Consider the following 27,153-nt stretch of genomic DNA (forward strand, 5'->3'; position numbering starts at 1 on the left):
CAATGCAATTTATTTCCCTGGCAAAGGGAGTTAAGGGCTCGGTGCCAAGCTGAACGCACGATACAGAGGTTCAGCTGGTGGCATCGGGTTCCCCAGCTGCCCCCCTCATTTTGCAGGGGCAAATACCAAAAGCAGGAGAGCAAAAGGTCAAAATCAGCTGGATCCCATCCCCAAGATCATTTTCCTTCTCAACCCAATGCAAAAAAGTCCAGCTGGGGAGGGAGCTGCTCTCCTAAAGCTCGGTTCGACTAAGGGTTTTCTTTCAGCCTCCTCTTGTGGTCAGAACCCAAATAGGAATATTTCCAGCTGGGATAAAATTAGCTTCCCATTTAGCATCACATTTTCTTGGTTGTGGACTTGACCAGCACGGTTTTACAGTTAGCAACACGGCCAAAGGCTACTGCGCTCTTGACTTTTCCAAAGTTGGCTTCCCGGCTGCACCACGATATTATTTATCGGCTAAATAAACCGATAGTATTTTTGTAAGGAAAAAAAATAATCCACAAAAAAAACCCTAACCGAAACCCCACAAACAGGAAACACTTTGCTGGTAACGAGCGGAGCGCTCTGGAAATGATAGCTGCAAGACGCACGGAAATTCAGCCTCGACCTTGGCAAGCCGCAAGCCTGCGTTGTCCCCCTGTGCTCCTCAGCAGCAACACCCCCCGTCCGCGCATCCTTCGGCCCTGGAGTAGCATATCTCTTTAAATATATATTTCATCCAGTTAATGAACTAATTGCTGCATCTGTTTCTCCCTAGCAGCCGCTCACAGGGAGAATTTGCCTGCTCTGGTTTTTTAATTAAGGTTGGATTGCTGCATCTGCTGGCTGAAGAGGTTTCAGTCCTGCGTGGTCCACCATCACAGGTGGCCTTCCTGCTTTCACGGCCACGGTTCTCCTCGTGGAGAGACAAGGCCTGCCAGAAGGAGACAAGAGGTCTGTTGGACCCCGTGGGATAACAGCATCCTTGCCCAAAGGCTCACCAGCACAGGCGTTGGGGTGGCAACGTAGCTCCTAGCTGGGGTGGGCAAGCCCAGCCCTTCCCGAGGAGACGGTGCGGACCTCACGGTCTTCATTTCTCCACCCACCAGCGCAAATCCCTAGAGACGCGTACAAGGCAAATTACTCCACCTCCAGCGGCACTTTAGATGTGCTCGACATCTGCCCACCTCCTGAAGGCAACAGCTACCAGGTGCCGATGAAGCCAGGCTTGAGCCCCACAAGGGAGCGCAGGTAGTACCTACGACAACCCCGTGGCACCAAGACTTGCTCGCGAGGAACCCAAAAGAGTCTTTTATCACCTGGTTACAGAGCAGCAGAAGGTGGGGGCACCTCCGCCATCAACCCGCAGCACTCATCGCCTAGCCAGGGACACCACCACACTCATCTGCAGAGACAGCCTGTCCTGATTTCGGAGCGCACAAGGACTAGACATAGCTTCCCAACGTATCTCCGTGCCACCTCCGCTTCTCGGGCCACCATCCAAATCCCAGCCCCTCTACCCAGCGTTTGCCATCAGTGGGCTTCTCAAGCATCAACTGAAAGTGTGGTCAAGGGATTTTTTTTCTTCCTCCTCTTTGGGAGGAGAAGGACTATTACTGCTTTAATAGTACAGCAAAACAACATTCCTCACATTCATCTCAAAGACATCGCTTGACATCACATTTTTATCCCATTCACAGTTCATTGAACCCTGCCTGTCCTTTTAAAGCCAGAGGGAAGGCACTTCTCAAGCAGTAACGCACAAGCAAGAAGAGCAGCTTGAAAGCCTTTTAAGTGCCATCACCTGAACTCTTTTTATCCTGCTTCTGGGCAGCCAAAGCCACCGTGCCAGTAGTCACCACGGGGCCGGAGCTCTTTGGGCAGCAGTAGCTTCCGAGCAAGACCCAGCACAGCAGCGGCGGCGGCAGTGGTCGGAGCTCTGCTGGCATCAGGCACCCAAACTCCCCTGCGCACCCAGAGCTGCTGCTTCCTCCCAATTAAAAAGAAAACAAACACCCTGCACACCCCCTGTTGCCTGAACTGGGCATCTCCTTACAAGACCACAAAACCTTTGAGATGACAACTCCTCCGAGGTGATAGGAGCCCACAGGGCTTACCTGGGAGCGGGTCTCTGTCCGAGGAATGAAGCGAAGCCACCAGGTGACGGCACACATTTGGAGGGTGTTCCGAAGCAGCAGGGAATCTTGTTAGCAGCTTCCGTGGAGGAACCATAAACATCATCCATAAGCAAGAGGAGAGTCCTTCTGGCCATCTACAGGAGCTTCAAGTCAAGTGGAGAGGTCAGCCCCGTGAAACACCTCAATATGCCTGCGGCAGCACAACTCACGGTCCCACAGCCAAACCAGCCCCTTCCCCAGCCCATAGCCCCTCAGAGAGACCTTCCCCAGGTGTCCAACCCCAGACCCCACTCATGCAGGGGTGGAGAAGACAGCGAGAAGCCAAGCCATGCTCCTTCTGCACTTTAACTTCCAAAGACAACGCAGTACCCAGTTTCCCTCATTCTAACAGCAGCCCCCAAGGGGAAACACCAGTTGGCGTTTAGCACAGCCCATAACCACCACCCCCCCCCCATCTCCAAAAAGCACCTTTCCCCAGAAGCACCCCCAAAGGCCGGGAGATACTCCAGCAGAAGCCAGGAGAGGAGCCCCACCTGCTCCCTCCCCAGGCAGCCCTCTCCCACCCAGCACAGCCTACTGGTGGCTCCGGATGAGCAGACGCAGCCCACCCGGCCCCACGCACGGCTCCCCACCACCCAGAGTGGAAAAAAACCAGCCTGAAGCCACAGCGCCCGCTCTGCCGTGCGCGTAGCCGCGGCCCACCGCATCCCCCGTACCGCGGCCGGGATGGAATAGGGGGGTGGGGGCAGGTTTGGGGTGGGAGAGGCGAGCTGTGAGCTGCGCAAACTGGGTTTTGGCAGCTCGCTGGGATGACACGAAGAGCTTTGGTTTCACCTTTCACGGGGACTCCCCTCCAACTCACCGCTCCCCGTAAAACAGCGCGGTGAGGGAGTAAAGAGACAAGAGGTTTGGCGGTGCTGGAGGGGGCTCTGCTAAGTCAGATTTAAGTATTTGTGCCAAAATTTTATTAGTCTCCCATCTCAGGGATAGGTAATATGACCTCATCGCAGCGGGACACGTGGGTACGCAATATTCTTCAGCATGACTGACAGACCCTCCAGGCCCGATCCTGTAAAAACCATTTTTCCTCCCGTTCTGCTGCCCGACACCACTGCGCAGGGCAGGGAGAGTCCCCCCGCACCCAGCCGCACCGACCCAGACTTGCTCCAGCTCATCCCAGTCCTTCCAGTACAAGGCAGCCCAAACTGGGACCAGTCCCGCTCCTCCCCTCGTACCACAGAAACACAGGAGCTGCCAAAATCACTATTTTCATAATAAAACCCCAGAGGTCACCCATCCAGACACCTAACTCTCGTTTTTCAGCGTCAAAGTGTAGTTTAAAGTCAGCCGGGAATTCCCAGAGCACGTCTGTAAAAGGAGAGCACGTCACACGTAACCTGCTTTAATAGAGACATTATTTTATATTTATTTATAGTAGTGAGAAAAGTGCTTCAGAAGAAGATACTCCAGTAAAGGCAAGCTACAGTAACGCTGTTGTCCGAGTCCTTGTATTTCATACAGAAAGGGGCACGGTCAGGTTAAGAAAAGCTATTGTTTTACTGTAGAACAAGTTAAAACCAAGTAGTTTTTATGGTGTAGAGTAACTGGGCTTTTTTTTTTTTTTTAATATTTTTCATTACTGAATACTACTTGCATGTTCTGAAATTCTCAGAAACTAAGAACTTCCTGTAATATTTAGACTGCAGAACACCTTGGGCAGGATATTACAAGAACAAGATTTGATTTTTTGGTTGTTTTTTTTTTTAAAAAGCACTCCTCCATTTTCTGATGTCCCCCCCCAGTGAAATTAGATACTATTAAAAAAAAAAAACCAACAAACCCAAACCATGGAAAATTGGTCCCTGCACTACTCGAGTGCCTCTGAACTGTTACTTTAGCAAACACCTCGGGCTCAGCCCGATGAGACGGCCCGACGTCAATGCTGACAAGACAAGGGGATGCGCTTCACTCTGTATACTTCAGCATCAAAACATCAACCTACGCACGAGTCTACAACCCTACGACACCTCGGCCTTCCTAAGAGAATAAAGCAAAACGAGGGAGAAACGGGCGTAAATGCGACCGCACGCGTCAGCAAATCCAGCCAAGAGATGCCGTTTCTGCACGCTCGCCTGCTCCGGCCACGTGTGCCGATGGGTCCGAGGCCCGAGAACAAAAACACGTCGTTTAAAAGGAACAAAACGTACTCACGTAAAACTTTGCGGATGTCAGCTTTATCTAAAAAGGCCACTCTCAAGAGCTACCCATTTTCCCCAACAGCTGCAACAGGAACAGCTATACATCCACCTCCTGTTATGCTCACAACCTTCAGCTGCCCCAAAACATCTTCTGCTGTGTCAGCTGCTTATGGTTTCTGATTTTGCATCTCATTAAGTTCTTCTTGTAGGCTGTCTCTTCTCTGACACAGTAAACAGCTCTTTTAAAGGGCTCCCTTCTCCCTAAAAACTAACCATCTGGCATCACACCGCTCCACGGGGAATTTCCTCAAGGGCCTGACCGCTCTATGCCCCAGGTACTAGGGAAGGGGGCATAATCAGCAAAACCCCTTTGCACCAGCATTAATTAAATCTTGGAACAATTTCACTGGTGCCATGACAACTTGGAACAAATTTTTTACTGACAAGTGCATTTTTTTTTTTTTTTTTAAATAGACAGTCTCTTCTGTGGCAGAGCCTTCCTTATCCAGCCGAACGCGGCGCCTGTCCCGGTCACTGCTCCTCCAAAGACAGCCGGCATTTTCCATCTTGGGCTGTGTTATAGGAGTCACAATTTTTGCACTTCATGCCTAGGAGATGGAACTGCACCGTAGACCGGGCGTTGCAGTCATTGCAAAGGATCTACATGCGTAGGAAAGAGAGACAGAGAGGCTTTCTCATCAGCAGGACACGAGAATATACGACAACCGTGCTTCTAGCAATCACAGAACTGGTTTTTGCCATCGGGGACAAAGTAGGAAATATCTTCTGTATAAAGGCAGCAGAGGAATATAAATATATAGGGCTGATTTAACTTCTCCTTTTGTACTCAGATCACACTGTATCATCACAGAGAGTTTATATTTAGTGTGGCGAGGTGACCTGTTGCCTAAGTTGGAGACCGACATGCTTTGGCTTCTTCTCTCCATGCAGGAAACGACCAGAGAAACCCTCAAGTGAAAATAAGGGCAGATTAAGAGCAGCTAGCAACGCTAGCCGGTCCGCTGTGCCAGGCAGGCGAGGGAGTCTTCTCCCCAAACAGGCAGTAAAGAGATTTTTTCCAAGTACCTTGACTCACGAGTTGGCAGGGTGGGTTATCTAAACCGTAACAGATGCAATTAAAACAGTAACCACCAGCGCCATTTAATTCAGGGTTACCTGCAAACGGCACCACTTTCACAGTTCGGAATTAACACAAAGAAACAGAAAGCAAACACAAGAAGTCTCTGTACGCTAGCCCTCGCAAATCAGTACCTGAATATTTTTCCAGAAAACCCACGGTGTTTAGTCGGGAACACAAAGCTCCAAGCTGCTAAAACCCAAACGTACCTGCTTTTCGCTATAACAGCGAGAAAGCCAGATAACCAAAGACCAAGCCATTTCTCTGCTGTGTGATACTGCAACGCTAAGACTTAGGTTGTGTTTTTGGGGGTGGTAATTTTTTGGAGTGCAGGTGGGGGCTGCTTTTTTTGTGTGTTTATTAAAAAACCACACCCAGTGGATGAATACCATAAGCCTACACACAACATTTCTTCATCATTGCCTAACCGACAGGTCGATTTCTGATCCAGGACAAGTTCCTGGTGCCCTCTACTGTCCGTAACGCAAAGGGACATACCCGCCAAGAACAGAGACACTGCTGCAAAGTCTCATCTCTTACCTCCACCATCATGTTCTGATACTCTGTGGGCATAGGAGTCTGCGCTACTTCATCATCCAGCTGACGCCAGTACCTCGTCATATCTAAAGCCGAGTGCATGCACAAAGGACACCTGTAACCTCTGCAGTAAAGGGGGGAAAAAGTCTAAATCAGAAGATGGAGCGGGGCCGTGAAACAAGCCCACAAGCAAAAGGACAAGTTTCCTATCATACCAAAAAGAAATGCCACAAATCAAGACGTTCTCGCAAACAGAACTGGAAATTAAAGCCCCCCGTGCCTTTAGGAGTTGGCTTTAAGTTATTTGGCACAGGACTGGCATCGTGATCTTTCCCTCTCCAAGTAATCCGTGGGGACTTCAACAATATCAAGAGATGTTTAGAAATACTTACTCCTTTAGCATGTCTTCGTAACATGTTCTGAAAAGAAAATACAATGAGAAGTTTAGTAAGAAGAATGCAATTACTGACTGGCAACCCATTTAGACTGTGCAAAAGGCACACTGCTATCTCCAAAACCAGAAGTCAAAAAAATATCCCAAGTCCAAGCGAGAAGAAAGCTTCCCAGCAAAATTACCGGGTACTTTGGCAAAAATGCGGAGAAAAAGCACATTTGATCCCATTCTAAGGTCTCCTAACCTAACCTAAGGGAATCCTATGACAAGGATTGCGTGGTTCAAGTGTGATGTATCACAAGGTAAACGTAAGATGGGCAGGAGTCAAAGCAAGGTTCGGTCCAGAAAGACCTTTGTCAGACACAGAGGCCGTTCACTTAGCACACAGAGACAACGGGGAGGGGGAAACAAGAGAGCCAGCAGAGTAACAAAAAGCTGCATCTGTAACACAAGAGAGAAGCAGAATGGGAAAATGGAAGGGAAACGTGGCAATTATTCCTCCAAAGGCACCCAACGACACATATCACATCACCTTAAAATCCCAATTGAGCCCAACAGTTTTTGTAGCACAACAGAGCACTCCGTTGTCTTGGGGGGCTGTCTTAAGGAAAGAATCTAAAACTAACCGATGAGCTGCCACCAACCTCTCAAACCCATTGTGCAACTGGTTTCTGCACCAAGGAGGAGCCTCTCTAGAGGATTCTTGAAATTTAAATACTAACAAAAGGAAATTCAGCATGGGAAGAACTACAATTTTACCTGTGAAGAAGGTGACCGCACGGCAGAACGTGAGCTCCGACGCGAGATGTGTGAATGTCCTGTTTCGAGGCAAGGATCAGACAAAGAAACATAAAAATTAATTCAAACACAGTCAAAATTACAGCCACACAAATCCAAGAAATGAAAAGAAGCAGCTCACCTCCAAACATATTGGACAGTCCTGCCTGGAGACGTTTTCAATACACTTTGCGAGTACAAACAAAAAAATCCAACAGTTATTCTACCGGGTGGATAGCTGCATTTTTCTAAATTCTAAAATTCCTTTAGATTGCTAACAACAAATGTACAAAATTATACTGTTTGCATTTAAGTTTGAAGTTCTGAGAATTAAGAGGTGGCTTAGCACACTAAAACCCAAACAGCTTGAAGGTATAAATAGGAACAGGGCTCCCAGAACTCCCACAGCAATAAGCAGCCTAGCTTTTCCTATACTGCAGGAGCTCTAACACTGTCACATGTGCAAGCAATGGCTCCTTTTAAAAGAGAAAGAGACTAGAATGTTTATTTCCTTTCACTGCTAGCGAAGGCAGCCCAGAAGCCCTCCGCGTTGCTGTTAGGTGCACTGAGAGAACCTGCCACTCCCCCTGTCCTATGGCCTTGCATAGAGCCAAGGAACTGCCAGCTTTCATTTTTCAAGGTGTGGCGGTTGGGTTTTTTTTAAGATAAGGAGTTAACTAGTGTATTCTTACCTTGTGCTTTCCTCGAAGACTCAAGCTTAAGCATAAATTGCATTTTGAACAGTGGAAAAAATCCTCCTTTGGACCAATCCTGAGGAGAAAAGCGTCAGAGACCAAGGCCGGTTCTTCCCCCGTTCCCCACCCGAGCGGAGCAGGGTCCGGGCCGAGGGACCCGCCCGCCCCTCACACACCTGCAAATACCGCACTCGGCGCAGTGGTACTGCTTCTTGTCGCGATCGAAGAGATGACAGATACCGCAGTAATACTCGCCGAAGAGGCTGTGGCAGCTCTCGCAGCGCTGCTGGGCCTGCCGCCGTACCGGGGAGAGGAACCGGAGAGACGACCGTTAGGTGCGCGGCCGGCCCCCCCCCCGCCCAACATGGCGGCACCGCCCCCCTAAAATGGCGGATCCCTCTGCTTCCCCCCACTCCCCACAGCGGACCTACCTTCTGGAGGAGGCGGCAGCGGGTACACTGCACCTCGGTCACACGGAAGCGGTCCAGCCGGTGCTCTTCGGCGGCGTCGTGGCACAGCCGACAGGCGTACAGCTTCCCGCAGCACGGCGCCTGCGAACGGCACGGCACAGCGCACCTCAACGCCCGACCCCGGCTAGCCCCGCGGCCGCTTAGCCCACCCCCGCGTCCCGCCGCCGCCGCCTCACCCGCAGCAGACAGCCACGCCGGTAGTGCTCGCAGCCCTCCTCCCCGCCTGCCGCCATGGCCGCCCCCGCCTCGCCCGGACCGGCGGCCCCGCCGCTTCCGCTTCCGCCCGGGTGCCGGGCCCGGCTGGGGTGGCTGCCTGCCCCGGCGGGACCTCGGCCGCTTCCCCTCAGCTCCCTCCTCTGCCTTAAACCTTCTTGTCTCCCCTCAAACCTTCCTCCTTTCCAGTCCTTCTCGCCCCAAAGTCTTGGCCCTGACCTGCAGCACAGGGGCGGCTCCGTTCGCTGCCTGGGCTGGGGCAGAGCTGAACGGCAGCCTGAACAGTAATGTGATTTATTTTTTTTTTTACTTCCTCTTCCAGGCCCCCTTTCGTGTCCAAAGGAACCTCCTCTCCACTAAACAAGGACCCCGTGGTTACAATTAGTTTCCTGCCCTCATGTCATTACAGGCTGGCTCATCTGAAGAGCACTCAATAAAGAGGGAAACACATCTGCTAGCTGAAAAGAGAAACAAGAACTCCTCGCAGCAGCCCAGCAGCATCTTCTATTTCCTTCCTCTCCACAACACACCATCCATCAGATGTGATCTCAAGAGGCTGCAACTAAGAAAGGATGAGAAACAGCTCTGGTGAGCACCAGAAAGCAGAAAATTGATGGGTGGTACCAGAACCACATGGCCTGTGAGAAGGGGCCTCGGTGAACTCTCAGGAGGTCAATTTTAGCCAAATAGAGTGGTTGCATTTGCTCACCACTAGCTAAGTGACTGCTGTGGCCAGCTGGGAACCTTCCCTGTGGGTACAACTGAACCCATGCTGCTCAATGGTTCCAAGAAACTTGATGTCAACTATTAAATAAAACTGATTGAAAAGCTCTGTTTTTCAGGGCAGGTAATGGCACCAATACAGACAAGCAGATAAAACACCGAGTCCAGGGAAGGCTGGGGGAGCACCTCGTACATTTGTAAGCATGCACCAGTACCAAGAAATTTGGAATTTGAATATCCTTTTATTTACAAATTTTTAACATACACATCAAAAGACAGCATAGCCACAAAACTCTAAATACAACGACATTCGTGCTGTATTCTGCCATGACACATTGATGGCAAAGGCCATGTTCGGGGAAAAGACAAGTTCCAAAATTAACTACACAGTACAGGGGTGTGAGCTGCGACAGCAGCCTCGAGCTGCCAGAAAAACAGAGTTACAAGCAACGCAGGGACACCCGAGAGCTGGCTACAGCCAACCGGAGGGCAGTTAGGCAAAAATGGTCTCGTAACAGTCCCAAGATAAAAGTGACTATTGAGTCTGACACTTTCACATCCCACTCCCCTAAGGGACATAAATGGTGAGTTAAGCAAGTTACTGAGTGCTCACAGAAGGCATTTGACATGCCACCGGCATCACAGCTCAGTATTTTACACCGATGTTCTTCCTCCATCAGTAACAGCAGCCAACAGATATTCACCCGGTGCGGCCAAACAACAGCCCCGCACCCAAACGACAGCCACCCAAAGACAGGGGGATGAAAACGTGGAGCGAAAAGGAACCTAATGCACCATCACGCATGCTGCTCAGCGTTAACAAAGGTTTCAAAGCAACAGTTGGGAACATTTACACATTTAAATGTTGTATTCCTTGCACATTTTCTTCACTGAGGTTTTTGTCAAGACAAAGGTGCTTTCCAATACAGATCAAGCAGGTCACCAAAACATGGCAAATTCAGCAGCCAACTACTCTCTTCCCTATTCATTTAAAAAGAAAACCCTGAAGAGGGCAGCAGTTAGACAAAAGAGAGCCCAGCTTCCTTCAAAATCTTCCAAACTAGCTTCTGCCCTTGTCACACACACCAATAACCACTTATTTTTCTTCTGAGCAACCTCAGACAAGAGCTAGCCCTGGGCCAGAAAGTCCATGTCCCAGGAGCAGTTTAGCATGCAAGAAATCCAGCAGCCACAGCAGTGCGAGCTCTGTCCTCGGACCCGACCCTAGCCACTTCCCACGGCAGTCCACTGCGCTAACGAGAGACTAAGGGATCCTCCTCTCACCTGCAGAAACCTTGCAGCTTTAGCACCTGGAAACTCAGGTGGATTGTTCCCACTGTTTCAGCCACCTGCATCAAGGGGAAAAAAGCAGCATGATGTTATGGACAGGCTAACGAAACCACAGAGCTACTCCTGATCATCTGCTTCCTTTATTTTGATTTATTACACATCCTTACCTTGCAAAAGCTGTGCACTTACACCTCTGTGCTTCACAGATGAGACAGCTTTAGTAAGGTTTCTTCCCCCCCCCCCCCCCCGCTTCTGCTATCAGGATTGCTTCCAACCCCAATGTTTTTTCTTCCTTCTTCCTAGCAGTGTTAAGCCATCACATCCTGTGAATCTAAGTGCCAAATGCAGTCATATAGATTAACAGCACATGCAGCATTTGCACAGTGATTTCGGAGTCAGCAGCTGCTCCCTCTCCTCTGAAAGTAAACACCAGAGCCCAAAAGAACAACCTAAGATGCACTATTTGCACCCACACATTAACAGTACTGCCACGCCGCGCTCGTGGCTACCTGTAACGAGCACTGAGTAAGAGAGGAGGGAGGCTGCGGAGCCCGGAGGTCCCTGCGGCCGCAGGGAGAATCCCCGCAGGGACAGGTATGCGATCGCATCCAGGCCAGCAGCACCAGCATACCCAGAGCATTAACGCCCATCTATGCAGGATGGGTTCCAACAGAGCCGGTGAGATTTTGGAGCACAGCCTCTGAAGACCCTTCCAGAGCACCTTATCTCCCTCCCTCTTCACTCTCCCCAACTGCGCTGCCTCTGGAAGGTGGAATCCTTCTGCCCAGCCTCAGTGAGGTAAGAAGGGGGACCATGAGAGTAAAGCCCCTCGGCTAAGCACTGCAGTTCTCGCTTTCAAGAGGATGAGACAAATTCCAACACACACAGCAGGCTCCCCGGAAGATGCCGAACAACAATGGGTAACGATACTCCAAGCTTAAAAAGCAAAACAACAAACAAAACTACACAATTTTTTCTAGGAGTTCTCTTTCAAACAAAATGACTTAGAGAACCGCATGTCTTTCAATGGGCAAGATTAGAAACTATTAAAACCACATTTAAAAGCCTCAGCTTCAAACAATCTGGAATAAGATGCAATGGTAAGCAAAAGTGCAAATAGAGTGGTGGAATTCTAACTTAGCACCTTGATCTTAAACTGCACGTCAACTACCCAGCCATCCTAAGCCTCCTCCTCTCCCAGACTCCTCTCTCATGCTTGGAGAGCACCGAGGTATCAACAGCTACATTAAATTAGATTGCATGACATCGTCACTTAAAAATCTTCCCTAATGTTAAGCTTCACAAGCCCCCCAAAACACTTTTCTCTCCTTCTTGCAAGAAAGCCCAGTTTCAGCGATGCACCTGACAGGGCTGTACACACAACCCGTTTTTTTTTCCACTCCTCACTTTCCCCTTTTTGTTATTCTATCAGTTTGCTCAACCCCCAACTTCACGAGCCGCTTAATTTCCAACACCAATGCCCAGCACCTCAGGAAAACCATTCACCTGCCACGGCCAGCTTCAGTATCCATAAAGACAGCTGTAACAAGTCCGTCGTAGCTAGGTGTCCTAACCGGGAATGTGAAGCGTAAAAGGATTTTTCCCATGGCACCTCCCAACTAGGTAAGCGTTCAGGAAACTATCCGTTTGAAAGACCCCAAAGACCACACAGCAGAAATGAAAGCCACCAGAAGGCTACAGTGCAGAAATGAAAGCCTACCTTTTAGAGGCAGGTGTGATCTTCTCCTTAAGGCTAGTGCTCAACTCTGGGGAAGCTGGCTTCTGATGCATCGGGCACAAAGGTCCCCGACAGCTATAAATTGGGAAAGAAAAAAAAAAAAAGAGGGTCAATTTCCAAGTGTTGTATAAACAATTATCAGAAACTGCCTTCTAGGGACATAGGCAACACAAATATGTAACTTAAACCAAATTACTTTGACCAAATCAAGACTTCCAAAACGCTTCCCCCCCCGCCCAATACAGTCTACCAAATCTCAGCTGGAAGCAAGGTAGCCAAAGCGACTACCTATGGAATTACTTACCTCTCAAACAACACCTCAGTGTTACCGAGGAACTAATTTTTCAGAGTTCCAGGTTCTTCCCTTCTCTCCCTACGCCTGGCTCCTACGCTTTCTCCGTCCTTATTGCACTCAGCCCCTCAACATCTAACACAGCCTCAAAACACATGTCCCTCCCATCTCTCTTCAACTCTGGTCAATCAGGCTTACTTCCACCTCGGTCCAGCCAGCTGAAATTGCAACAATTCACGGTGCTTGTCTTCGCAGTGCAAATCTAATACTTAGCTAATCTCAGAGAGAAACAGAGCCTTATGTTTCATCCCGGACCCTTCTCTCTTCCCCCAAGTCCTTTTACTTAGATAGTTAAGAAACCAAGGCAAGTTCTGCTTCTGTTAAGCGTCACACTGAAAATTTGTGGGTCGTGCTGTTCAGAAAGTCCCGAACCAAAAGAATACAGAGCAGCACAAACTATTTTATCGCTTCGTTACCTGCTGTGAGGCCAGACTTGGGTTATGGAGGTCAATAGCAGCAAGGGAGGGGACACGGGACTCTGAAACTGGTTTGTTTTCCTTTTTCAGAAATCTGGGATGCCACGCTGCAAAACACAACCAATGCATACCACGTTCAAGAAGCGAGAGCTGACTGCCCTAATGCACGCTGCTTCCTACCACTTATTTAGGATCCAGGTTTTATTTACAGGACACCAACACTCATACCTTCCACTCCTCTCAGTTCAGGGAGATGATTTAGTTCTGGCAAACGCACTTCTGTCTTGGAGAATTCCCATTTTTTCCTATTAGCTTGAAGGATGTTTTTTTCATTAGTAACCTGTAATCAAGGGCATAAGCGCCAGCTCATGAAAATATAGAAAAAGCAAAGCTATTTTTAGACTTAAAAACACATCAATGCAACCATGTTCTGCTGTAGTTGGAACTCGTGCAAGAGTAATAGAAAAGACTGTAACGTGTGAGAAGGAATCCCTTCTCCTCGAGAGTCATTTATACATTAAAACCGACAGAACAGCCACAGCAAAAACCCCCAATCATCTAAGCGAGACTGCTTGCAGAGAGACAAAATACAGCACTTGGGGAACGGCTCGGATTAGTTGCGTGTAAAAAGGCCAATGCTCCTGCTGGCACGGAAAGAATACCGCCTAGGTAAGCGAGTGCAGTGGAAAGCTTTCCATCTCACGTGTTTTCATTATGAATTTTTAATGCATTGATGACATGACTAAATAAGGCCCTAACCGTGTTGAATCCAAATCCTAAATTCCACTTCAGTCGTGCAGCACATAGGGTCTAGTTCTCCTGGCCAGGCAGGAGGCCATGGATATATTCCATGTCTCTCAGAAATCCTGTGTTGGACTGCTCCCCTCATCTAAAATTGTCCTGACACAAAATATGTTTCCTCTAAGATAACTATGAGCAAAGGAAAACAGAGGAGAGACCTGTAGGAAAAAAGCTGTAAAGTAAAGAATATTGCTAGTTGGGGTGAAGGCTGCCACAGATGGGATTCTTGACAATGAAACACGTACTTGAGTTCAGAATTTATTTTTGCTTTGCCAGGGGGAAAAGACAGATGACTTACCGACGTCAAGCTTACACTGTAATGGCCCGCTGGAGAATGCTTCCGTTGCTTCAGAAATGGGTTCAAGTATTTTTTACTCTTTTCATCAACTCTGTGATCAAAAAAGCCCAAAACTTTGTATTAGCTGGGTAACACGGTGAATATAAAAACCAACAAATGCAAGACAACCAGAAACACTGTCGTGAAATGCTTAGAAAGGCTCACGGGGAAAACACCCTTCGTGAGCTCAGTTAACAGAGAAGTTTGGTCCAAAGGACAAGCAGCGAGGCAAAGAAAAGCCAGTGTCACAGCAGCTGGCAAACTGCTGCTGTCCAGTAGCGCTCTGCTACACGGGGAACCTGCGTCGGGCTCTCTCATCCACGTACAATCCTCCCCTCCAAGAGCTGTTCCTAGCCGTGTCCTGTCCCAGCCCCACATCATCACCCTGCACCTCTTTCAGGACGTTACAGTTCCTCGACCACGGGGACGATGATGATGGATACAAGCTCTTGTAGCTCTGCTCTTGTACCTGTAATTGAGGTTTCCAGGCACAGGACCCATCCCAACCGTAGTGGGAGAAAAGTTCTGGTTGATGGGAGGGATAACTATGCCTGCGTTCTTGGTGTAGTCCAAGCTGCTGCTGGAATCTTTTAGGCTGGTTTGAGGGCTTATTTTAAATGGGTTGATCGCACTGTCGTAGAGGGAGTTCAGATTGGAGGATCGGTCTGCTTTCTCTGCGTCAGCTTTAGAGCGCTTCGCCTTTAATAGCTTTGCATCTCTGCTCTTTGGGTCAATGCTGAAATCCTGTTTGGGAAGACAAACATTGTCTTTCTCTTAGAAGCATGTTTAAAAAGTTGCTTAGAGCAGTGCTCTAAAAGTTAAAAGTCTAAACTTGCATGATTCTGCAAGGATCTGATGAAGAGTGAATTGGTTTTAGTAGAAAAAGCTCTGTTTTCCATCAGACAGAAGGAGACTTGTCAGGGTTCCAGCACCTTCTGTAAATAAGTCACCTTAGAATGGGACTGGAAATGAGGGAGGAAGAACAGCCACGTCCTGCGTCACTTCCAAAGAAATGAATTAAGAACTGAGCCCGACATCACCTGAAAGCCTCTACTCCTCAGTATGCAACGGAAAGCAAAAGACATCATTCTGAAGCCAGAACTTTAGCACAGGTAAACAGCAGCATACAAGCGTGTTTTTGTGATCCAACGCGACTTATGCTTCCCAACTGATTCTCCCTTCCGCTCTGTATTTGCCAGCAACGGCATCACGATAGTTTACCTCCAAGGGACTGGCCAAACAGCCGCTTGCAGGCTGCCACACCAAGCGCCCTGTAGCAGCTAGAATCAAAGGGCCAGAACTTCTACACAACAGCCTGCAGGCTGTATGACACCGAGCGTCAGAGCTGGCGGGGGGGCACAGGCCTAACGTACTGCCTGGAATCGGGTGACAAGGTCTTCAGCTCTGTTTAGACTCACAGTGGCCTCCAAAGGTGAGCTTCTCTGGCACTGTGTTGGGTTTGCATGGCAAGGTTTTGGTAGCTGGGGGGGGCTACAGGGGTGGCTTCTGTGAGAAGCTGCCAGAACCTTCCCCTGTGTCTGACAGGGCCAATGTCAGCCGGCTCCAAGAGGGATCCGCTGCTGGCCAAGGCCGAGACAATCAGCACCTCTGGGATAACATATTTAAGAAGAAAAAAAAACAGAGCTTTTTGCAGCCAGAGAGAGGAGTGAGAAGATGTGAGAAACTCTGCAGACACCCAGGTCAGTGCAAAAAGAGGGGCAGGAGGTGCTCCAGGCGCCGGAGCAGAGATCCCCCTGCAGCCCATGGAGGAGGATGATGATGGAGCAGGCTGTCCCCCTGCAGCCCATGGAGGAAGGATGAGGGGGTTCAGAGATTCCACCTGCAGCCCGTGGAGGGCCCTATACCAGAGCAGGTGGAGGCACCTGAAGGAGGCTGTGACCCCATGGAAAGCCCACGCTGGAGCAAGCTCCTGGCAGGAGCTGTGGACTCGTGGAGAGAGGAGCCCACGCCAGAGCAGGTTTGCTGACAGGACTTGTGACCCCGTGGGGGCCCCACGCTGGAGCAGTTTGCTCCTGAAGGTCTGCACCCCGTGGAGGAGACTCACATTGGAGCAGTTGGTGAAGGACTGTCTCCCATGAGAGGGACCCCACGCTGGAGCAGGGGAACGATGAGAGGAGTCCTCCCCCCGAGGATGAAGAAGCAGCAGAAACACCGTGTGCTGAACTGACCGTAACCCCCATTCCCCGTCCCCCTGTGCCGCTGAGGTGGAGGAGGAGGTTGAAGATGGGAGTGAAGTTGAGCCCAGGAAGATGGGAGGGGTGGGGGGAGGTGTTTTAAGATTTGATTTTATTTCTCATTTCTCTACTCTGTTTTGCTTAGTAATAAATTAGATGAATTTCCACTCTCAGTTCAGTCTGTTTTGCTCGTGACAATAATTAGTGAGTGATCTCTCCCTGTCCTTATCTCCACCCACAAGCTTTTCGTTACACCGTTTCTCCCCTGTCTGGTGAACGAGGGCAGTGGTAGAGCGGCTCTGGGGGGGCACCTGGTCCCCAGGCAGCGTCAACCCACCGCAGACACATAGCACTTACTAGTCTTTTTGGAAAAAAAAAATTGAAATGGAGAATTATTCTTATATTTTTGCTGTGAAAAACTGCTGCACATACTTATATAGCGATTTTAAAACATGAAAAAATAAATAAATGCAGGTTTGGAAAACAGAGGTGGACCAACCTGGACACCAAGCATTTTTCTTTCTTCTAAAACATCATCTTTGTCCCTTTTGCTGATTTTTGATTTTTTTTGTAATTGATGGTCTCTGGCATCTTTCTGAATCTTTAATTTAATCTCCTGAGCAAATCTACATTCCGTATTAAAAAAAAAAGAAGAAAAGAAAAAAAGAGTTTCTGTTAATATTATCACCAGTTGGTGTGACACTGGGTGCACACACTGATGAATTCATGTCATGACAAGGCAATGAGGCAAATGCATCGCTGAAATGCGTTCTCTTTCAACTGTTCCATGTCCAGCCCAGGCTTCCACAGCCTTTTACGTAATATAACAAAGCATGCCTTTTTAACTAATGAGAAGCCAGCCAAATATGACGTATCCGTTAAAGTAAGTGAAATCTTACAAGCACACTCTTTACACACCAGAGCAATAAAGGTGGTCGCATCCCAGCCTGGTGTAGATGCAGACAGTGAACTCAGCATAAGACTCTACTACCTGATATGGTGTGACACTGGGCGCGCACACTGACGAAGTTACATCCTGACAAGGTAATGAGGCAAACATGCCGCTGCAATGAGTTCCTTTTCAACTGTTTTATTTCCAGGAAGGCTAAAACCAAACAAAACTCAGCGGCTGTCAGCTCTGCGGACTCAGCATGCAATCTTCAAGCACGACTGCTTAACTTCCTTCTAATATTAGCCTGCTTTGAGCAAGAAATGAACTGTTTACCTTTCAGCAAATCCATCCTTGTTAAAGAAATCGCACTGCAGGAGTTCAGCACAGGATGGTCTTTTGTCTGGATCAATCTGCAAACACCTCTGTCAAATCAATGTAAACATTAGAGGCCAAATACATTAGAAACGAAGCAAGGACTTTAGCATTTCTGAGTGAAAAGCTGCAGAATTCCCCCTTCTAGGGCCTGTTATATTGATGAGCCCAAGGTTGTTTTAATTAACCGATGTAACAGTGCTCCAAGATTACTGTGTGAAAGCACAAAAACACTCCCTGGAAGGATTCTTCAGAATTTATTTCAGAGCTGTAGGTTTCCTAACTCCCAGGAAGTAGACGCGTAGCTCCAAGAGCAAGGGATGCGCTCTCACCCCATCCCACTTGCTTGCAGTGCCTTCACCAGCAGGTAGAGGGAGGCTTGGCAGAAAACACTGTACCCGCACAGCTCTGCTAGCAACTAAAAAAGCAAGGGGCTGTGTATTACCTAAAAAGCATCCATGTAGGTAGCAGATGAGGGGCCAAGTTTGTTGGGATACCTTTCCAAAGATCAACTGTTCATAGTGAGTGATCGTTTAATTACCTTGGCTAAATCTAGCACTGCAGCAGAGAGCTTGGGATATCGCTTGTCCAGAGATTCAGCCTCCTTCACTTCAGGCAACCTCATGCCAGCAAAGAGGGGATTTTTATAGAATAACTCTTGGTGTCTTGGAATTAAATTACCTGGAACCACACAAACAAAGCAAGAACAGTCCCGTGAAACATTCGAGAGGCTGAAATACTGGGTCAGCACTTCTGCAAAAGCTACAGCCTGCGCCAGTCTCGTTCCACCTGCGTGCCATGAACTGATGCTGTACTCGCAAGCTCCTAGCTCCCCCTTTGTAAAAGGCACTAAGAGTACACACGCTGTCAGAAACAGTTCCGCACACACCACAGGCTTTCTCTCCACACCCCCTCGTCACGATGTATTTGACCCCTTCATTACTACGCAGGCGCTAGGAGCCCGACAGGCTGTTCTTACCCAGGCACTTGGTGATGTGGTAGAGCTGGTCAATGTCTGAGTCCCCAGGGAAAAGGGGCTCTCCCGTAAGCATTTCTGTTATCAGAGAGCCAATAGCCCACACGTCCACAGCCCTGTCAGAGAAAAATAACCACACTGAAAACACCACCACCCCAGCTCAGCATGGCTTGATTCGTGACTCTGATCCAAACGCTGAGCCAGGCCAGCGCACAGCATGTCTTGAGCAGGTTACAAGCCCCAAGGGAAGCAGGACAGCTGTTTTCCAAGCTTACAAGTGCTCTAGGGAATGGCAGGGATTCAGCCCTTGAAGCAGGCAAATGCTAGCAAAAGCCTCACATGTAAAATCAGGTTCTAAAGCCTAATGCTTTAAAAATACTATATTACACATTAGTACAATCTTGCACTTTAGAGAACACCAAGGTAATCAGTTCCTCGTTCTGCAGGTACCCGCTCTTCAGGAACATTTACTGAAAATTAAGTAATACAGGGACACACATAAACCTGCACAATTGTACTAACAGACCTGTGAATAACACAGTTTTAACTTCCAACCTGGTTTTGCGGGACTGGGGATCCCAGTAAGACCAATCTCATTCATCCCACCTCCTCCCTCCCCAAATGTCTGTCTAGAATGGCCTGAAGCGACTTTTCTGCCTTCCCTCCATGACTTCAACTGCACAGGAAGGAGGTTTATCATAGCCTCCTCAAGTCAATCACCAAGGAATGCTGAACAGCATCCCTTTAACCTGTTTGCCAAGCGATAGTCCACTGCCTCCCCCCAAAAAAAGAGCACCCCCCTCCATGCTCCTCACAAGCCCACAACTCTTCTGCAGCCTCGCATGGGGTCTTACTTGCCATACTTGATATCTCCCACCAGCAGCTCTGGCGCTCTGTACCATCGGGTTGCCACGTAGTCCGTGTAAGCTTCCCCAGAAGCCGCTAAGGTACGGGCAAAGCCAAAGTCACACAGTTTTACAACTCCCGACTGGGAAACTAGTATGTTTTCTGGCTTAATATCCCGATGTATTATCTGCACAGAGAAAAGCAAGTCAAGGCAAATAAATTCGCCCACTTTGACACAGTAAATTGACTGGCTCACCAAAAATAGTAGCTTTCTCGCATCCAGGTAGAAAATGACATTTTTGCAGGCACGGGAAACATACGGAGTCCGTAAAAGACAGCTGCACGCACACAATGGATGAACAAGTGCCAACCCAAGTGCACAGGTAAACACAGGACCTCTAACTTTTGCACGCAGAAGCATTTATTTTATGTAGCTCTCTGCAGATGTTCTGCAGATGTATTTACTATATTAATAGGCACAATTTATTATGCTTGAAAATCTGGCCTTGACCACAAGTTTAAAAGCTGTTAAGTATTGCAAGGGCCACGGGCATGTCCTGCAGTTAAATGGAAGAGTATTTTAAGAATTCATAGGAGACACCGTTTTCCAAACATAAACACAAATAAACATGCATATGTTTATATAGATAGTTACAAAACTACCATGAAATTGGCTAACCTGTTAGAAAACTCTAAAAATAGCCAAGAGAAAAAGCAAGCCTACCTGTTTACATAAATACTATCAGGAGCAAACTTCCTCCCTCGGCAAGACAAGCCAACCTACAACAAGGTGCCACCACATACTGGATCCTGACCCACTTCTGGACCCTTCCTTTCAAACAGTCTCACAAATCAATCAGACAGACTTCTGGGGCAGCTGACATCAAGCTCTGACATTTTATATGAAATTCAGTTTGGCCCCTCTGCCCCGCCTCTTCCTTTTCAGCATTATTTCCTCTAAGTTTTAATGTATTTCAAAAATACACACTTCTGTATCTCCTCATCCAAGGTTAACTGCAGAGCTGACTTCTCGTGCGTACTTACATTGTGACTGTGACAAAACGCTATTCCTCTCATAATCTGAAATAAGTATTTCCGAACCCTGCTGTAGTCTAGTCCATTTGGAAACGCCTCAAGGTCATCAAGCACCGTGTGATCCACAAATTCAAACACCAGGTACCACCGTTTCTTCTTCTTACACACTTCCAGCAGGTTCACGAGATTCTCATGCCGGAGTTGCTGTTATAAAACAGGAAATATTTTGAGAGTGTGACAACATGTAATGGGTAAACTGCAACCAGATACTTTTAACTGCACCCCACCTGGTGCACCGCCATGGAACGCTGCTCTTGTCATGGCGCTCTCATTTATTTATTCTTAAAATCAGCTTACTGATATTTCAGAATAGGTTTTATTTTGCCAAGTATTTTATTTTTATTTTACTTCTTAGCATTATCTGGAGGATTTCCACCACCTCATATATGCAGACGCCTGGTTTTGTAACCTAAAAATAAATAAAACACTAAGGACATTTGTTTTTAATGGGGATGGTCAAAATATACTGTTCTGCCATTCAAAGATCTCATGCGTCTTGCCTCTCACAATGCTCTCCTCACCTAAGAGTCAACACTAACTCGTGCCCTGATCTTGACAAGCTTTAGAGCGAGCTTGTGTTCCACACAATAGAAATCTTGAGCAAGTCAAAAAATTCCAGAGGAGCACGTGGTTAACACGTGACAGACAGCAGGCACCCAACAGCATCTCCCACAAAGACTTGCCACAGCAAAGGAAAACCCAAAGGTCCTGGAGCTAGTAAGAAAGACAAAGCAGGATGGTTTGTACTGCAAAGTTCAGCATGCCACCATGTACGTCTCCGACCATACAGAGCATTTAGCCATGACTGCTGAGCTGCAGAGATCCCTCCCTAGTTCCCCGGGTTTGCTTACAAACAGCTCAAGCACCAATAAACACAGCTTGTTCCCTAAGGTTGGGCTGGACTGTGACTCAAACTTCTTCAGGAGATATTCTCATTGAGTTGACCAAGTAACCCTGTGCTACCCCTGCCTGCTCCCTCAGGGCAGGGCACAAGGAGAGGCACAAAGGCTTTAAGAACAAGCTTTTTCCCTCTCCCAGCAACCCAAACCCGATTCATGTCTTTTCTCCCACATTTCCAGGAAGTTTTACTCTTCTCCTCTGTCATTCCTTTCTGTATCTCCTCTTTTGAAAAAGCTCTTACATCCCCATTTAAAAGAAAAACAAAAGCAGTCGCAATACCTCTCTGTTCTACCTAGGTGCCAGTTCATCGCCAACTACTCAGTATCTGTATCTTAATTTTTTTCTGGTAAGGCTGATAGAAGACTTTTCTTTTAAGCTCCTACCATACCCAAAACATTTCTTTTGCCACTGCCAGCTTATACAAGTTTACAATAACTAGCGTGCCCCAGAATAGAAGCACACTGAATGGATAACAGGAAGGTTCAGCATTCTTACTTAAAACAGTGTTAACTATTAAACAGCTTCTATTAAACTGCGTCTAGTGGATTCAGAATGAAAATTCACAAGCCAAGAATTTGAAGAGTTAGGTGTTTTTTCTAATATTATGTGGAGAGGAAAGCTGAAGACAGCTTCGAGAACAAGACTGCAATGTAAATGAAAAGAAAAAAAGCACAGCCATATTTTCTAGCTATTTTGTCATCACATTCTGACCAGACAAGAATCTACCTCCAAGTTGTTACACATTTTTAACACTGGTTTATCACACACCACTTTAACAAAACAGGCCATGCTACAACGAGCAGTTATTCATTAGCTTGGAGCCTAGCAGGGAAATATCATCGGAGGCTGCCTGAAGGCAGCACCATAGCCCAGGGATCGTGGCCAAGACACAAAAGGACTGCAGAGCACAGGGACTTGGAGGGGACCTTATAAGGTCTGAAAAGTGAAGATTTTAAAAAAGATTATTAGAAAAAAACTGTTTTGTCAAGAATAATTTCTTCACAGCACAGGAAACCTGGAAAGGTTTTGTGTTTCAGCAAAGATTAAATTTCTGCCCAAACTCCAGAACAGGAGAGAAAAAAACAGGTTCTCTGAGAGGATTTAAGTGAATAAACTCCAAAAAGATTAAATCTCAAGGTATTTATTTACACTGTGAGAGGCCACATTTATTGAGATACATATGGAAACATTCCCCTCCCTAAGTGGCCATTTCCCCAGGGAAAACAAGTTAATTCCCAGCACACCTGGGAGGCAGTACGTGCTTTGACTCAGTTACTAAGCAAGTCTGGCCAACAGATCAGGTACGATCCAGACTCACCCAGGTCTGCTTTAAAAGAGTTTGGGAGAACAACGCTTGGAGCAGCTGGCTGCGTCTCAAGCTCCAGCCCGTACACTTCTATTAACTCTAAGGGTCTGTCACTCTTGTGGTGACGGCAGAGATGACTTTTTTCCCCTTTACAGCACAGGGACTATAGTCTGGGAGATTTGCAAAAAGACACTTGTGGCAGCCAAGAGAAGAGGAGACAGACTTGCACGCATTCCCACCTCTAGAACTGCCTATCAGAGGAAAAGCCTAGAGGGACTCCAACTGTAATAAGACTTTTCTTCATTTCTTCACCAGACAGATCACCCGCATCCCAACACTTCAAACTACCACGGGTGCCCACGCACAGGGACAAGCATTCTTCTGTGCGAGCCACCTCTGGGACAAGGGAAAAGGAAAATGGTAAAATTACTGCTAGATGTTATAGTGGCAAACACAAGGGCAGTGGTCAAAAGAGCAAGAACAACAAGGGATGTATGTCCTGGCACTGAATGCCACTCTCCATCCTTGGCATCCTATTCACAAAGGAACATAGCAGAAAAAACTAGCAGGGAAACAGATGAGGAACTTGCAAAAGCTTCTGTAGGAAGAACAAAGCCAAAAGAAGCAGGAGAAGGACCGTAAGACAAAACACTGAAGAGCACACACACAAAGCCCTGTTTATCTAAAGCTCCTAGGTATTTTCCCAGACAGACTATCTACAGCCCATGAGGAAAAGCACCTTTAATAAACCAGCCCACACCATGAGGCTACACCACATAACGCTGCTGATAAGATCCCAACAGGCTGAAGGACGACTGGACAGTTAGGTGCGTATAAAGCATCCACAACTGATACCAGGCAAATCACGCACTCAAACAGCAAAGGACGTGATCCCAGCTGGCTTCAGCCTAGCAGCCAGCCGCTGATTGATGAGGTTCAGGGAATTCTATACCTGCTCTCCTCCTGCCTCAGTACAATCCTGCCAGCAAAGTGCCATTAGTAAAATAACATAAAACATTCCTAGAAACGCATATCTACATCTTGTAACACCGGTACCCAGTCTGTTACACATCCACGTCATCACTCACCTGCAAATTTTAAAAATACAGCATTTCTTTCCTTTTCAGCAAAGTACTCAAATTCAGTACACAACACAGGGGGACACAATTACCACCAGGAAGCAACAGAAACCTCATTGCTCCCTCGTACCTTTCCCTGCTCAATACAGGGCATGTATTCAGACCAGATTCTAATCAAGTCAGGTTTAGCCAGGTCAACCCGGCACAGCACCCCAAGGGAAAAGCAGCTCTGCAAAACTACAACTCACAGGCTAAATGAATCTACCGTGGCTTGGCTGTTCAGAAAAATACAAACAGGGCCCAGTCAAAGCCTCTGTTGGTTTGGACTTTGTTAGTTCTACTTTGCAAACCATGCTTAGAATCAACTGCATTTCCCTTTTACAACTGACCCAACAGCTGAAATTTACACCTATCATGTAACTTCAGTGGAGAAACACTACTCCTTAAAAGACTATTAAAGAGTCCCAAGAGGCAGTTTCTTCCCAAGAAAGCATCAACTCCCTACAGTTAGCTCTTACTCATAGTCTTCAGTTCTAAACAACTCACACCTTTTACTGCAAAAAAAGCTCAGACAACAGCCACAAAGATTACTACTTTGTTTGAAAAAGACATTCACCTTCACGAAGACATTTAAACACCAGACTAAGATTCAAGACACACTCTGAAGAGGCATCCACACTCCAGGGAACACCCATGCTAAACTACAGCCTTCTCACTACGCGCAGCAGGACAAATTACTAGATACCCTACAGGTGCTTTACATTACCACCTCAGTGCAGCGTTAATAAATGCCTCCCAGGTGAACAAAAGCTATAAATTTAAGTCCAAAGCCAACAGGTTGTTCCTGTTTTGCTGAAAAACGCGTGCTCGCTCTCCTTACCCTCCCCTCACCTTCAGCAGCTTGATTTCCCTCACGGCGATCTTCCTCACCACCGCGTCGTCTTCGCTTTCCAGGAACTTCTTGACGGCGACGATTTGCCCGCTCTCCTTGTTCCTGCACTTGGTCACCATCCCGTAGCTGCCTTCCCCTACTAGGCCCAGCACCTGGTATTTCTCCATGGCCGCAGCTTTCCCCCTGTGGGAGGCCGGGGACGGCGGGAAGCTCCGTTAGGCCGCGCTCGGTTGAAAGAACCGGGGTTAGACAGCAGCGGGCCCGGGCTCAAGGCACCGTCGCTAAGGTAACGGCCTACCGTAAGGCGCAACAGCCGTACGCGCCCCACCTGTCGCAATAGCCGTACCGTACCGCACGCCCGGGGCGGGCGGCTGTGAGGGAAAGCGGGTTACCGCAACCCGCCGTACCGGGATAACGGGCGGCAGCCCCGCTGCAGCCGATGGAGGAGGGTGGGCTGGCCGCCGGGAGGGAGGCAGGCAGAGCGGAGGGTGGTCCCGGGGAGGGGGCTGCTGAGGTACCGCGTTTCCCTGGCCCGGGGAGGGGCTGCGGGCCTGCAGCTCTGAGCAGGCAGTAACGCCGCTGCTCTTGCTGGAGAATATAACCAGGTATTTTACAATTACGAAAAATTTGTCACTTCTGCGGAGAAGCTCGATGGCTCTTCTCCACTAAAGCAAACAGTAAGGTACAGGTGTCAGCTGTACAAACTATGCTGGAAATCTACTTGGCTATAAGGAGTAGAAAAGCGTTATGAAGTATTTTCTTGTGAGGTTTTTTCTTAAAGGCATTAAGACACATAAAGAACAAATGACTAAAGGATCCGATCTTGGTGTGAAAACGTGCAGTGGGCAGAGTGCCAAGATAAAAAAAGAAATTATGAATCCACATAACGAATGTTCTGTGCCTGAGCAGCTCTGTGTGCTTCTGAGACAGATTATGTTGCTGAGAATGTGGCAGTGAGAAACGTGGAATAATTTGCTATAAAATGGATGTCCGTATCGGTACCCTTGCTGTGCATTTTATTTTAAAAACCTGGCGGTTTCTGCATGCATTACGCGCAACATAACACCAGGAGAAGTGTTGGGAGAAGAATGGTATGTACATTGCCAAAATGCCAATTCCCTGGAAAAAAATAGCATCGTGAGGCATCCCATATTTCAGTAATTCTATCTGAAACCTTCATCGTACTTCTCTCGAGTCATGGTGATATGTGTCACCTTCTGCAATTCACTCCTGGCTGTTTTTCTTTCTGCTTCGCCCTCATTTTCGCTTCCTATATGCCATCACTGTAATGCACCTTTCAAGGCTGACCTTGTATTTCCAGGAAAAAAGAAAAAAATCAGAGCGCAGTTGGCATTAATTTATTCTATTCCTCCCACCTCCTATTGCTCGTGGTTATTGCAGCAAGTGCCTTTTCTGGGTCCTGGCATGGGTTCTGTGCTGCTAATTGATAGTTAACTTGGCAACCAATTAACTCTTCCACTGCCAATATACTGCTTTTGGCCTCATTAACTGAGAGGCACAAGCACACGTGCGCAGCAGACTTCAAAAACTCACTTTGTTGGTGCAGATGGTTCTTCAATTTTATTTTAAGTCATAGCCAATATGGGGAGCCAGCCTTTCCTGCTTCTGGACAGTGGCCGGTGTTAATGGGATCTCTATTCATCAGAGATTCCAGCTGCTTCACTGCTGTGTAATGAGTTCAGTCTTGGTAATTTGAGGGAAAAAAATCTTTTTTCTCTTATAATGCGATGCCAAAAGCCAACAGGGGCCTTGAACTGGATCCATTTCCTCAAAAGTGTAATTACTTGCTTTTTCATATTGGCCTTTGGAACCCCAGAATATTTTTCTTCTGTGAAGCTCTTCTGATCTTCTGTGACCATGGGAAAGGCCATCCCCCCAGGTTAATGAGAAAGTGGCAGGAGAGTTTTTAGGTCAATAGCTAGAAGAGTTTTCTTTTCCTGAGAATTAAATTGGTAGTCTCACAGTGAACACAGTTCTGTATCTAAACCAATGAATAACTGGGTAGTTTCATTTTCTAAGTATCTACAGTACAATTTAGACATTTTCAGTATTCTGAGCTGAGTGCAACTGATTCGATTTTATATATTGCTTAGCTTTTTATACCAAATAACACGTGGCTGTGCTGCGTGCCTTCCAGATCGTGTTTGTCTTGCTGCAGCTCTCAGAAACGTTCATCTAGAGAATGTCAATGCACTGTCAGTACCAATTTTGTTTTGTTTGATATTGTGGTATCTGCCAGAATCATCCATCACAGTTCTTGTAGTTAAACCTCAGGGAAACAAGTAACAATAGGCCCTGTTGTTTAGATGCTGGGTGTTAGATGAGTCACAGAAACAACTAGTTAATTACTATTTTTGATAATGACGTATCATTTCATGAT

The 27,153-nt window shown here is 47.6% G+C and overlaps 2 protein-coding genes across 4 annotated transcripts; both read right to left on the reverse strand.

Annotated features, from left to right (window-relative positions):
* Positions 1–3,518: 3,518 nt before the first annotated feature.
* RCHY1 (ring finger and CHY zinc finger domain containing 1) lies at positions 3,519–8,629 on the reverse strand. Its single transcript, XM_075750932.1, has 9 exons — positions 8,506–8,629; positions 8,291–8,410; positions 8,036–8,151; positions 7,857–7,935; positions 7,307–7,351; positions 7,147–7,205; positions 6,386–6,412; positions 5,997–6,117; positions 3,519–4,978 (listed from the first exon to the last, which is right to left on the reverse strand). Exons 1-9 carry the CDS (start codon positions 8,560–8,562, stop codon positions 4,850–4,852), a joined length of 753 nt encoding a protein of 250 aa, XP_075607047.1. The 5' UTR covers positions 8,563–8,629; the 3' UTR covers positions 3,519–4,849.
* Positions 8,630–9,487: 858 nt separating this feature from the next.
* Positions 9,488–25,048, reverse strand: CDKL2 (cyclin dependent kinase like 2). 3 transcript variants are annotated; one of them, XM_075750936.1, is made up of 13 exons: positions 24,752–25,048; positions 20,525–20,719; positions 19,489–19,667; positions 18,638–18,750; positions 18,200–18,339; positions 17,620–17,696; positions 16,894–17,020; positions 14,669–14,943; positions 14,161–14,251; positions 13,290–13,401; positions 13,062–13,168; positions 12,276–12,368; positions 9,488–10,614 (listed from the first exon to the last, which is right to left on the reverse strand). In XM_075750936.1, the coding sequence occupies exons 1-12, from the start codon at positions 24,917–24,919 to the stop codon at positions 12,309–12,311; spliced, it is 1,644 nt and encodes a 547-aa protein (XP_075607051.1). In that variant the 5' UTR covers positions 24,920–25,048; the 3' UTR covers positions 9,488–10,614; positions 12,276–12,308. The 3 variants fall into 3 exon arrangements, with proteins under 3 accessions (XP_075607051.1, XP_075607050.1, XP_075607052.1); XM_075750935.1 differs by having other exon boundaries at positions 17,620–17,708; XM_075750937.1 differs by lacking the exons at positions 9,488–10,614; positions 12,276–12,368; positions 13,062–13,168; positions 13,290–13,401; positions 14,669–14,943 and having other exon boundaries at positions 17,620–17,708.
* Between the last annotated feature and the right edge of the window lie 2,105 nt (positions 25,049–27,153).

Source organism: Balearica regulorum, chromosome 4, assembly GCF_011004875.1.
Source record: "Balearica regulorum gibbericeps isolate bBalReg1 chromosome 4, bBalReg1.pri, whole genome shotgun sequence".
Taxonomy (NCBI): domain Eukaryota; kingdom Metazoa; phylum Chordata; class Aves; order Gruiformes; family Gruidae; genus Balearica; species Balearica regulorum.

What these genes read in the sequence shown, in the direction of transcription:
- RCHY1 (XM_075750932.1), bottom strand. Translation starts at nt 8,562, where the DNA reads ATGGCGGCAGGCGGGGAGGAGGGCTGCGAGCACTACCGGCGTGGCTGT. An exon ending in GCCGAGTGCGGTATTTGCAG is followed by an intron (nt 7,936 to 8,035) that starts GTGTGTGAGGGG and finishes TTTTCTCCTCAG; the next exon opens with GATTGGTCCAAAGGAGGATT. An exon ending in TACGAAGACATGCTAAAGGA is followed by an intron (nt 6,118 to 6,385) that starts GTAAGTATTTCT and finishes CCTTTACTGCAG; the next exon opens with AGGTTACAGGTGTCCTTTGT.
- CDKL2 (XM_075750935.1), bottom strand. Translation starts at nt 24,919, where the DNA reads ATGGAGAAATACCAGGTGCTGGGCCTAGTAGGGGAAGGCAGCTACGGG. An exon ending in CCACATCACCAAGTGCCTGG is followed by an intron (nt 18,340 to 18,637) that starts GTAAGAACAGCC and finishes GTGTGGTTCCAG; the next exon opens with GTAATTTAATTCCAAGACAC. An exon ending in CAGTGCTAGATTTAGCCAAG is followed by an intron (nt 17,709 to 18,199) that starts GTAATTAAACGA and finishes TTGATTTGACAG; the next exon opens with AGGTGTTTGCAGATTGATCC.